Below are 13,678 nucleotides of genomic sequence, written 5' to 3'. Positions count from 1 at the left end.
GACACCATCTTTGGGTGGGTATTGTCTGGATCTTACTCATAAGGACACAGTGAGACACCCAGTCAGTCAACAGCTATGGTCTGTGTTAGTCAAAATTTACTAAATTTGTCAGATATCCCGGATGTGACACTCTCCAAGTTTTGGGATCTAGAGTCCATTGGTGTGACAGATAATGGAGAGTTGAGTCCTGGAACAGAAACGGTAATCAATTCAATTCAATGAAAAAGTTGAGTTCAAAGATATTAGGTATGTAGTTAGACTTCCATGGAAAGAAGTTGCAGTGCGTCATAGTGGTCAAATTTGAGGTTCATGGGTTTGGTGATGCCTCAGAACAAAGCTAGGGAACTGTAGTATACCTGCGCATTCCCTGTTCAGATGGTAGCCATGAGGTTTCACTAGTCACATCCAGGGCTAGAGTTGCACCTGTAAAAAAGGTCTCACTCTGAAGACTAGAATTGCTTGGTGCCCTCTTGTGTGCTCATTTGGTCAGCTTTGTAGTGAAAGCCTTGAAACTCCCATCTGACACAATGTGTTAGTACTGGACAGACTCTACTGTAGCGTTAGGTTGGATTATAGGTGAGCCTTCTCGTTGGAAGACGTTTGTTGCCAACTGAGTTCTTGAAATCCAGGAACTGTCAGATGTTGAACAGTGGTCATATTGCCCTGGTAAAGGGAACCCAGCTGATGTAATGACTAGAGGTGTTCTTGCAGGAGAATTGGTCTCCTCCAATCAGTGGTTGTCGTGACCTAGTTGGCATGCTAAACCATTAGAACTGGGTCAAGACAAAGTGATGTTTGATCAGGTGGAACGGTTCCTTCAGCCAGAAACTATGGCAATTGTGAATGTAGCTGTAGTGTGGTTGCCCGAAGAAGTTCTTAAGGTGGAGAGATGGAGTACACTTGAGAAAGCAATTAGAATCACAGCTTGGGTTTTCAGAATACAGTATACTTCAAAACTTGAATAAAAGAAAACAACATGTCTCTGGAAAACCGTCTTTGGAAAAGTGTGCAAAGGCAAAACTGGGATTGTTGAAACATGTACAGAGTGTGACATCTAATACTGAGATCAAAGCCCTGAAACATGGAAAGTCTGTAGGAAAATCATCACCATTGTTAAAGTTAAATCCAGTCTGGGCCGGTGTATTATCTTGACTTTCCTGGTCACGAGTTTTATATACTGTTATTTACCTGTGCGGTGGTTAGAGTGATACATCTTGAACTCACAGAATTGTTGAGTTGTGATGACTGTGTGTCAGCTTTAAGAAGATTCATGTCTCGACGCGGATGTCCCACTATCCTCTACTCAGACAATGCAAAAACCTTCAAAGCCACTGAGAAAATGTTAGCCAAATTGTCAGGTTCCAGTGGTATCAAGTGGAGGTACATTGTCCCTCGTTCACCCTAGTGGGGAGGATGGTGGGAGCGACTCGTCCGATCTGTAAAAGGTGCACTGAGAAAAACAGTTGGGAACCGATGTATCACCAGGACAGAGTTAGAAACCAGTTTATGTGAGATTGAGGCATGTATGAATGACAGACCTCTGACATTTGTGGGTGATCAAGTTGATAGTATTGGACCACTGACTCCCTCTCATTTTCTGGTGGGCAAACACACCAGTTACCAAACTGCTGTGTCTGAGGATGAAAGGGTCATCTCTCAGGAAATTTTCAATGAAAGTCAGCTGATACGTCAGACACAAATTGATCTGTTTTGGTCAGTTTGGACCAAAGACTACATGCGCAATCTCCCACCGACTGTCAACAAACAGGCCAAAGGTGGTTTAGACATAGGTCATATGGTTCTGATTCGAGAAGACAACACTCCTAGGATGCAGTGGCCTCTTGGAGTGGTCACTAAACTCTTTCAAGGAAGAGATGGTTTGGTCAGAAGTGTGGAGTTGAAAACCAAAGGTGGTACTGTTGTGAGGTCAGTTCAAAGACTGCATGATCTTGAAGTACAAGCTGAACAAGAGACAGTAAAAACACTACCCATCAGCAGTAGTTCAAAACAAGACTGTTCAATCAGTTCAACAAAATCTAGGTGAGGATCAGGCAGGAAAAACTGACACCACAACAGTTACACAGAGTACTCAGAATGCCAGTAACAAACCAAGAGACAAGGTGGTGAAAACACGCTTTGGAAGAGTGATAAAACCCAAAAAGAAAGTAGATTTGTAGACATGAGACATTCACTCTAAAGATGTGTTTTGAGACACTCCCAAATTCACTGTGATTGTAAATCTGTGATAAAGACTTGTTCATGACTGTAGAATTAGGAATCGGGTTAAGATATACGATGAAATTTGTTTAATTTAGTTCGATTGGTGCAATAGATACAAAAGCAAAAAAATACAGGTTTTCTAGACTGTTCAAATTGGTTTACACTGTCTTGTGAAAAAGATGATGTCATGTGTTTATGTGTGTGGAATCTGGGAAAAGTTGTAAAACAGTAGATAAAAATTAGTACACTACAGTGCTTTAAGAAATATTTAGTCCCATTGTAGTATAAGAAGTGTGTGTAACATTAGAAAATTGTACACTATCTTTGACTGATGAACAGAAGAACTATGTAGACTTCATCGAATCTGTTAAAAGTTATGTGATACAGAAGTAAAATAAAACCATGTGTAATGGTATAGTAAGAAGTGTAAGTGAAGTAAAACATTGCTCTCCCAACAATAGTCAAAGTAAAGTTGTATAGGTTAGAGTAAAAAAAGAATAAGTTCGGTAATGATATACTGTATAAGTCCGGATGACATTGCAATAGACAATGATACTGTTAAGTCATATAAGTTTAGTTAAGTGTTAATTCAGTTAAGTCCAGTAATTCATAATTTGATATTATCCTTTTAAGAAGTGCCATAAATGCATAAGTATAATAGTTACAGGTATTGGATTCTCCAATAGGGGGAGAATGTTGCAGATTAAAATAGGGCCAAAACTAATATATTTGAACCAACTGTAACTAGTTTAGAGAATAAAGTGACTCGGCAAAAGGGAACCATGTTGTTTGTGTGCTCCTTAATTTACCTCCATTTAAATGACTAGCATATACCCATGGAGCGGGCAAAGTTGAAATGTAATATACATTAGTTAAATGGGCACGATGATTGAGCTACATTAAATTTCTAACGTTACTGAAGTTTTATTAAAGGTTAAACACGAAATTAACTGCATTTAGGGACTTATTGCTGCTATCTACATGCAACCCCCAATAGATTGATTGGAGTACGCTATTTTGCACAATGCATTGAGACCAGTGATAGCAGGTCCTGTTCCAAATAAGACACTCACATATTAGGCATATCACCTACCCACTCCCGTACCCAATGCCACTGTCGGACCAAAGCCAGGCGCATGGAGAGATGCAGAACGCAATTCAAACTGACAACATCAGTCAGTAAAGAATAAAACAAAGAGCAAGCGCTGGCCACTGTACATATTTTGTCCATCCTGGCATAACTGTTTATTGATACCCTGACTGCATGTTCCGGTAGGCCACTCTGCAGAATTTGCCTTATCACTCAGGTCAGTGTTTCTCGAATAGAACTAAAATAGAACAGGCTAATCATTAATCTCCCTGCTAATACCCTGCACCATGGACCAGGTTGTATAGCACTACATACGTGCTGGAAGCTAATACTGATGTGGCAGGGGGAATATGCGTGAAGTTTGTGTATGCTTTTGAGAATGAGCGGAGCTCTCCAGTCGACGTGCTCTCTGACAAGTTGTTATTTATTCTAAAACCACGAAGATATTCGACGTATGACACCCTTAGTGACACTCTTACATATGATCCAGACCTACGAAGCCAAAGGTTGCAAGAATTCTACCCATTTCCAAGGCCCAATTTTGAAACAAAAATTACCTCCTAAATAGCGGCCACAACGCGCATTATAGTATAGATGCTGCAGTCCACAAAATTTGTTATGTAGTCACTTTGGCATGGAGCAGCTGGCGATCATCCCTGTAAAACATGATAACATGTGTTTAAAGCACACATTATGACGAAAGGTTCAGGTCTGAATACGCTAAGCTGACTGACAGAATTCCGCCATTTCGCCAAACAACTACTAAAGCTGGGGCGAAGCATAGAATTGAACACATGAATAAGCCTACTGCTTTCTTGGTCGGTTTTCCTATTTCATGTCAGGCGACCAAAAATTTGGAAAATATTTTGGGGAAAGGGGGGGATTTTGAGATCAGTTGATACTCTGAATAGACCCCTTTACACCAGGCAGAGAAAGCCACTGCTGGCCTAAACAAACCCCAATATAGGCTTAGCTGTGGCCAGCAGTGGCTTCCTCCACCTGGTGTGTAAGGACCTCTATCACTGATAAATATAGGGCACCTAGGGCACCTAGGGCAAACAGAATGGTTTTGGTTAGGGGTAGAATTCTATTTTCAACACATTGACAATCCAAGGCATGTACATTTGTAAACATCAATGATGCATGTACATTTCAAAAGAACGATGACCTATTTTCGAACAGAGTCAACATCAAAATTTAGAGTTCTCGCCCCAACCCTGACCATTCTTTTGCTTCAGATCGATGAATTAGAACCCCGATTCTGAGCTGCCTTTCACTGAATTCATTCAATATTTTCTGAGTACTTGTGCAAAATTCCAGGCCTATACCGTCGGAGTGATAAGCTGTCATTTTGTCTTGTCAGATTCGGAAGACAGAGCAAATTCTGCTCAATCATCATGCCACACATTAAAAACAACAGATGCTATTTATTTGTGGGTAAACCCAAGACGAACTATCCAACATCGCCCAGCAATAACCGTGACCTGGTGAGACTTTTGGAGCAATATTAGTTATCCTATGTAGAACAGAATCCAGACTCAGCAAGCAGCCATCTTGATCACCATACGAGGGCCATGTCGATTAAACGGAATCGACGGAATCAGCCGAATCAACAGAAACTGGTCTGTAACAGATACAACCTGGTTCCCATCATGAACACAGCAATGATCTAAATATTAAAGAAAACAAACATACCTGGTGAATCAAACAATCTTTGTCCCTTTTAGTTTGTCGTTTTCCTGCCAGCAGCTGTCAAAATGCTGATATCCTCAGTTATGAGGTCATGTGACTGTAGCTTGGTCACGAAAATGTTGAACCAAGAAAATGTTGAAGGAAAAAATGTTGGAAGAAAAAGATTTTGAAGGAAAAAAAATGCTGAAGGAAAAAAATTTTGGATGAAAAAAATTGTTGCTATGTATTTGTCACGGGTTTCATGTGGTTTTGAAATTGTTGATGTAATTTTCGAATTGTTGCATATAATTTTTTAAATGTTGCATGCACTTCTTGAATGTTACGAGTATTTTCCCAGGGCTGGATTATTTCCACTTTAGCTTGCCATACCAGAAAGCTTTATTGACTCCCCTTTGATGTTGAATAAAATCAGCTTTTGATATTTTTATCTGCATCTTGAAGATTTTTATGGATTTTATAAATCTGTCCTTTCCAGGAAAAATATTCTAAATGGGCAGCCATGTTAAAATGATTCAATCACATGTATGCGCAGGGATCCCATCCGTGACATGCGCACAGGAAGTAATGTCATCTGGCGGTAGCGGGAATTCAAATTCAAATTACACAATCATTCATTGGCCACTAGCGCCACCATGTGGTGCAAATCAGTACTTATTTTATTTTATTTTTCTCTTCATCTTCTCATCCAATCCTTTTCAAAATTTCAAACATTGGATTCATTTGAAGTCTCGGGGTTGAGATCACAACAAGAGGCCCAAGGGCCTGGCGCTCAGCTGAGTTGTTGCTGCGTTGTTCGTATATATTACATTACTCGTCAAACTCTACTAAACTAAGGACTCAAAGCCTAAGGATATTAGCTTCTGGATGTGCAACAGTGAATTACGGTAGACTGGCGCAATCTACTTCAAGCAAGCTCCACCCTTGCAATGTGTGCGCAAACAGATAACCTAACCTATATTGGACCATCAATTCTACACACATCAACATGATTCATCCTCAGCTGTTACCATGATGTTGATGATGATGATCCTTTTCACAAATTGGTCGTCTTCTGTCTTTCTTCCATACTTTAGTGCCACCGGATGTAGTCTGCCCTTGTGGAGGGAGCCTTTCAGCACAGGACACAAGAATCCATGCGAATTGAATCACATGGAGAGACTAGCCCAATCACCTGCTTTTGGCTGGGTAGAAATGGGTAAATCTCCCAGACTGGACCTTAAACTCTACTGCCGACGTGTGAGACTGGTCTGACAGATGAGTAAGTGGGGTCCACCTAATGCAGAAGGCACCAGTTTCCCTAACTAAAAGGGTAACATTAACAAAATGCTCTACCCAACTCTATTATTGCCTAAAGGCCTGTGTACAATAGTAAAATATTATCAACATTTTTACAACATTTCCAGTTGCAACAAATGTTGCCAAAATGTTGCGTAGTGTGTACAGAGCAAAACGCGTCTTACAACATGTTGTAAAATTGTTGTAAAATTGTTGCAAATTAAATGCAATGCAATTCTTTGTTGCATGTTGTAAAAATGTTGCAAACTCTTCAGCCAATCAGAAATAGGATTTGCGTCATGTGATCTACCTGAGTTCATGTGACTTGAACAAGAAGCAGGTATAGCAACTCTCAAGTGAGTGTCTTGCTTCGTAGGGTGATGAAACCTTTTCTAGAAGTTTCATCCATTCGCAGGAAGTTTTTGTATGACGGCTTGTCAGTCAGCCGCAACTCCTTTAACAGGCAGTGGTATGCCCCATGATCCACCCTCATTTTGATCCAGGGCCTGGTCCATATTCTCTTTGGTTATTTCGCCGCCTCTTCCGTCTCTCAACAATGACAGCTAAAATTGCTGCAGAAGCACTCAAAACACATCTTCTCTCCTTGGAACCATCCATTTTCCCTCCAAAATACCTATTTCCCTTTGTTCCCACTAAAAAGTTTGCAACAATTTACCAACATGTTGTAAAAATGTTGCTAACTTGTTGCAATTTTGTTGCTAGTGAACACAGGGCCTTGAAGGGCTTGTTGCAAAATTGTTGTAAAAATGTTGGTAAAATGTTGGTAAAATGTTGCTAATATTTTACGAGTGTACACCCTGCTTAAGTCAAGTGAAACTCTTAACAAACCTTAGCAGAATGCCACCATTGAAATTTTGATAGCAAGTAAAAACTTTAAACAGATAGACTTGATTTTTTTAACCAACTGCCACATGCGGTTTTCTTTATTTAGTCAATTTTGAGGTCAGTATTACAGAATGAAATACTTGAATACTAGAATTGACTGGCTCTTCTGATGATTGCACTGGTGAACACCGAAGTCGATGGAATGTGCAAAGTCATAGCTCGATCCTCTCTCTTGGTCATCTGTGATGTGGTCACCAAATATGTTCAAATGCAGCTGCAAATCATTCCTATCCTGCAAAACATGATGAGGAGATAACATTTTAATTTTGATAGATAGCTAAGCTAGCCAAGTTTTATATCAAATACAAGGCCAACAACAACTGATAAGGCGCTAGGGCCGAATGATCAAGGAAGTTCATTGATATGATTGGGAATACATTGTGATAAGAGTGATGAATCGGCCCCGTTTGAAGCATTGTGCTATGTACAGTGTGCATGTGTCAGTGTGTATCAGCTATCGCATTTATTGTTTGTTGACATTTCAAATCGCCGGAGTCGATCCTCAATTACACTGTTTATGTACATTGGCAACCTTACCCGATGATATCAGAACGATGTTTATTATTGTCTTGTTTATTCACATTAGTTCTGCTATGTGACAAGAGTTATTTGTTGAGTAATCCATGATTTAAAGCCGGACTTTGACATCGTTTCTCAGACCAAGCTGCATTTCGCAGATCGTTTTTTAACGATCGTCGACGAACTATTTCAAATTAATCACATCCAATTAAACAATCCAAGCCTTCCCTAATGTCATCAACATGCAATAACACAAGCAGCCAAATATTATCGCCTATGAAATTGTGAATTTAATGAGAACTTACCTCTGAATTGACAGAACGCGATCTATTCCATAGCATGGTCTCCTTACGTCTGAACTGCGCAGACTCCGAGACGTGACGTTCGCTGCACGTGTGATTGCACGTGGGATAACTCGCGCGAAATTTAAAATGCTCTTCTTGGGGGGTGCTCACTAAATTGCGCCAGTAACACCACCTGGTGAAAAATTCATGAACCACACCTATTGATAATGAAAGAGAAAGCTTTGCTCTATAAGATTAAATTTGATTCATGATCCCCTTAAAGAATTAGGAGAAATCAGCTGCTGGAAAAGTTTTTGGAAAATTTCGCTCGGTGCCACCTAGTGGCCAAACCGCTCATCCTGCCGGACCCACATTTGGTCTATTCAGGAGTCCTGAAGGGTCTCAACGCCTCAGAGGGAAAATATATCGCCTATCCGCCATAGTTTTGAAACGTGCCTGTTTAACGGACAGACAGACAGACCCTCAGACAGACAGACAGACGGACATTCATTCTACCATTTACTCATATGAATAGCTCAGCTTGTCAGCTGAGCTAAAAAATTAAATGAAACGGCCAGGGGCCATTGTGCTCACTGTAGTTGAAAGCAATGTTGCGCACTGTAAATTATGTATGATACATGAATAGGTGATATGTAGCTTAGTAGCTAGGCGTACTCATACATGTATATTGAGTGGCTAGTAGTAGGATTGGGCGGTATATATTAGTTTATGATCTGACTAATAATTGTCGATGACATCGACTAGTTCAATATTATGTGATAAAGCAGTATTGGTAAAGACTAGGTCTAACTTTGGTCAAAATCTGTTGTGTTTTTAGTCATGTGCTGTGTGAAATTAAATCCTTGAAGCATGTAGGTTTCTAATTTTGCATTGTAGTTTTCAGTATTGGCTATTGGCTTCATGTTGAAATCGCCCATGATGAGGTATCTTTCGGTTGGTTCATGTTGAGAGGCACTCTTGTAGTCTATAGACCAGGTTTTGAAATGTGCAACTTGTTGCACTGTGTTAGAGTCATTTGGATGGATGCAAAGAGATATAGATTCAAAGTCATTGCTGGTAATGAATCGTTTCTCCATTATTCTTATATGATTTTTCACATAGATCATAAGACCATGAGCCTAATGGTCAACTTAAGCTATTTGACCTCTGTGACCTTGAATCCATGAGACACACATACTGTAGTCGCTAAATGTACCTATGATATCAAATTGGTGGCAATCAGGCAAGTACCATAGTTAAGGAAAAAAAAATCACATTTCTAAGGTTTTCGGACTTGGCCCCCTAGTGGCCAAATGGTGAATCAGATCGGATCGAACTTCGACACCTCAGATCACTGACCATAGGGTACATGTGTATCAAATTTGGGATCAATGGTCATTGTGGTTAAGAATCATGCCGTAATTGCAGCCCATCGGCCAACTTGCACCATCTGACCTCATTGACCTTGAAAAGTACGTCAAATATAAATCCATGTGACATATACTGTGTCGTGGTTAGATGTACCCATGATATCAATTTGGTGGCAACCCGACAAGTAGTTAAAGAATAATCACATTTTAAGGTTTTCATGTTTGGCCCCCAGGTGGCCAAACGGTGAATCAGATCGGACCCAACTTCAGTCCCTGAGATCACCTGACTATTGGTTACATGTGTACCAGATTTGAGATCAACGGTCACTGCGGTTAAGAAACGTGCCTAATGGCCAACATAAGCCATTTGACCTCTCTGACCTTGAAAAGTAGGTCAAACCACAAATCCATGTGACATATACTGTATTGTCGTTAATTGTACCCATGATATCAAATTGGTTGCAATAGGGCACGTATTAAAGGAATAATCACATATTTAAGATTTTCAAGTTTGGCCCCCTAGTGGCCAAACGGTGAATCAGATCGGACCCAATTTCGATCCCTAAGATCACCTGACTATTGGTTACATGTGTACCAAATTTGAGAATGGTCATTGCAGTTAAAGACCGACCCTGGGTATAAAAGGCAGATCACCTGTCACCACCCCAGTTTTCCAACTGTTAGTATTGCTCCCAGACCTCCAACGGTCTCAATCAAATTATCCCACATAAATTTGTCACGTGGTTATAGAAACTCCTGTAAAGTGTCAGTCAAGTCTATGAATACACCACTGTACCAAAGCTTGAGCCCTAAATCTCAGCCAATAGCAAGTAAATTGAACATTTAGGGGTTCCTTCAAAATTTTAAATGTGATTGGCAGTTGGAGGCGGAGTTAGGAGGACGAATGAGAAGTGATTTCACCATGTTGCTGGCTGCCCAGGAAACATCAAAAGCTAGGTTATTAGGTCATCACGGTTGGCACTTGAGTTGGCCAGATAAAATGTCGGCATCAATTAGTGAACTGATGTGAGTGATTTCTCCGGGGAATATAATTCTTGAGTAAGGGAGAATTCATGGTAGGGCATTGATTTATTCATTGGATAAATCATATTTTGTGCATTTTTGTGAAATACTATAAGAAATTGAAATGAGAAGGTTAGAAAAGTGTTCATGTAAATTGTATCGGTTACCTTCTACATTGAATTGATTGATTTTACAACAATTATCCATAGTGGATTTATAATCCAGCAATGCAAGAAGTAGCTATAAACTACTTAGGCACTTTTTAAAATCCAAGACTTTGGCTTCACTGAAACACTGTTCACAAAATGTCTTAGCGTATAAAGAGTATTATAGTTCGATGATGAGAATATGATCCAATAAAATATTATTCCCATTTTCTTTAAAACCTTTTATAATGAATAAAATGATCAAACCATATAAAATTGGGAATCAGAATAGACCAAAGTTCTTGAATATAATTTTGGTAAATCACCGAAGTATGCTGAACTTACAACCTATTGAGATTGTTTACCCTTTATCACACTTCAGTGTCAAATCTAATTAACCTCATCTGGCTGTTGCTCAGACAAGCCGCCTGCTGTAGCATGTGGGCTTGGCATAGGTAATTGGTTTCCACCCGGTGTTTGGGACCATATTATGGTCGGTCTTTAAGAAACGTGCCATAGTTACAGCCTAACGGCCAACTTACGCCATTTGACCTCTGTGACCTTGAAAAGAACGGCAAATCAAAAACCCGTATGATATGTGATGTATCCTTGCCAGGAGTACCTACCATAAAATTTTTATTGAAAACGCATCATTAACAAGTGAGATGACACACTTCTTACGTTTCCACGTTTGGCCCCCTGGTGGCCAACTTGAGGATCGGAGCGGACTGAAATTCAGTGTCAGAGGTCATCTGACATAGGGGTCACGTGTACAAAGTTTCAAGTTCACAGCCCTGGGGGTTAAGAACATGTCACTGTTTTAGAAATAGGATACGACGGACGACAGACGACGGACGCTGCGGTGTTGTATAGGCTCCCCTACGGTGAGCCAAAAAGCCGCCTATCTCCGAGAAAAGATGTCCAAGCAGGCCAATTTTTTTCGGGTAGAATAGAGGGTCCTTAGATACATATCCACACTAGTTTAGAACTTTCTAGTTCAACTACAAACAAAACGTGCCACCTTTCGGTGATTTAGCGAACTTTGACCTTTGTGACCTTGAAAAGTAAGTCAAATAAAAAGCTTGTTTGTTATGTGATTTACCCTTACTAGGGGTACCTACCATAATAATTTCAGCGAGCTCGACCATTATCACAGGAGTTATCGCAGTCTTTCTGTTTCACATTGTGCCCTCTAGTCACCAGACACAGAATGGGATAAGACCGAAAATTAGTATGTGAGGAGATTTCACCAAGTGGGACATTTATACCAACTTTCAGGTCAGTAGCTTTAGCGGTTAGAGAACGTGCCCTGCTAATGGATGCCGATGGACAATGCATGCCGACGCACAATGGATGCCACGTGATCGCAAAGGCTTCCCCACACGAGGTCAGCCAAAAAAGGTAAAACCTGCATTATCTCACTTATTAATGACTTGTTTTCGAAGATATTTTCATGGTAGGTACTCCAAGCAACGATACATCACATGTCATACCGACTTTGGTTTGACCTATATACTATACATGTAGCATGTTTCTTAACCAGGATGAATTCCTAACCACCAAATATCTATACGGTGTGCACAATGGCCCCTAGCCATTTCCGTTCTTTCGTGACTGGACGATCCCTCAACTGATTTGCTTGTCTGATGATTATAAGACAAAATCTTGATAATTCGTACCGCTCCAAAAGGCGTTATAGAGCTGTATGAATGGTTTTATCTGCAATGGGCTGTAAACGTAATGGTCTACACTGAGGCGCACTATATGAATCTGCTTGTGAAAAATATCAAGTTATTTTTTCGTTTAAGAACACATCCGATTGAGGTTCTCCTAATGGCGACAATGCGTCTTACCTGATCAAATTTGTTCTCATACACTATTGTGTTTGGTATCCATTGATGATGTATCCGGAGTGCATTGGTTGCTTCCATCAGTGTCTCGTTAAAATAGAGGACTCGTAATGCTACCTAGTTGAGAAAAGGAAAACGAGTCAATTGAAATGGACACTCTAACTGTTGACTTATTATTAACAACATATACATTGTATAACCTATGACATGTATGATATACCCTATGCACAGATCCTTCAGACATGCCATGAAAACAATTAACATTTATCACAAAAGGTATGTGCGATTACCACAGAATTAAGAACAAGAGGCCCAAGGGCCTGGCCCTCACCCCATATTTTGTCAAACTATATACGAGTGCAACGTGGCAAAAAGCAACCCCATCGGAGGCATTTGGATGCGAAAACAAGAGCAATGCAGGGCGTGGCATATGCCCCCGTGAGCACATTGAGTTGGTGTATTAGGAAAGTGAAGTGTTTTTCAGACAACCCCGGGCAGCTGTTGTCATAGCTGACTGGGTTTAGTTGACATAGTGAAAGAGTTGCTGGTCTGTAATGCCCGCTGTACACGTTATCTTTTTCTACCCACATAAAAAGTTACATGGTTATTACTCAAAGCGTTCTCGTTAAAATGAGCGGAAACGAAAAGTTTACAGACGGCTAATGGATGCACAGACGGCCCGACGCACGGATGGGACGAATGGACATCGGTAAAACATAATGCCTCCGCAATGCATTACGAATTGCTGCCCAGAAAAACTAGACCAGTCAAGTCTCAAGAAGAGTTATCTCAAAGTCATACTGCCCACAGGCTTTTGAGAAGGACAAGGTCTCTCCCCTGACATCCTGGCTCCAGTTGTTTGCAATATACTCTGCCTCTTGATATTTCAAACAGCATCAAGCCTGATCTCAGGTCAGGATGGATGCTCCCCTAATCATACACTATCTACTTTTTAGACCAACCGCCCATGCGTTCTAACAATGTAAATGTATGCCTCTCATAATTCACAGATAGAATTTAGGATATTTATTGGATGATTACACAATCAAAAACGTACGGTCGCCCGGAGGGGACATTGTGAAAAAAATAACAAACTCGCACTGCGACTTTTTAGACACGCACTGCGACTTTTTAAACTCACAATGCGACTTTTTAAACTCACAATGCGACTTTTTAAACTCGTACTGCGACTTTTCAAACACGCACTGCGACTTTTCAAACTCGCACTGCAACTTTTCAAACATGCACTTCGACTTTGCAAACTCGCACTGCGACTATTTTTTATCCAATCACAGCCATGTTT

At 40.4% G+C, this 13,678-nt stretch overlaps 1 protein-coding gene across 3 annotated transcripts in view; it reads right to left on the bottom strand.

Annotated features, from left to right (window-relative positions):
* The window catches only part of LOC135492178 (scoloptoxin SSD14-like), a 309,652-nt gene that overhangs the window by 26,333 nt on the left and 269,641 nt on the right, over nucleotides 1-13,678 (bottom strand). For all 3 annotated transcript variants that reach the window (XM_064778427.1, XM_064778429.1, XM_064778428.1), the window contains one exon: nucleotides 12,379-12,492. In XM_064778427.1, the coding sequence (XP_064634497.1) occupies nucleotides 12,379-12,492 (114 nt within the window). The remainder of the gene's footprint in view (nucleotides 1-12,378; nucleotides 12,493-13,678) is intronic.

This window comes from Lineus longissimus, chromosome 8 (assembly GCF_910592395.1).
Source record: "Lineus longissimus chromosome 8, tnLinLong1.2, whole genome shotgun sequence".
Classification (NCBI taxonomy): Eukaryota; Metazoa; Nemertea; class Pilidiophora; order Heteronemertea; family Lineidae; genus Lineus; species Lineus longissimus.
This window is presented reverse-complemented; position numbering and strand designations above follow the sequence as displayed.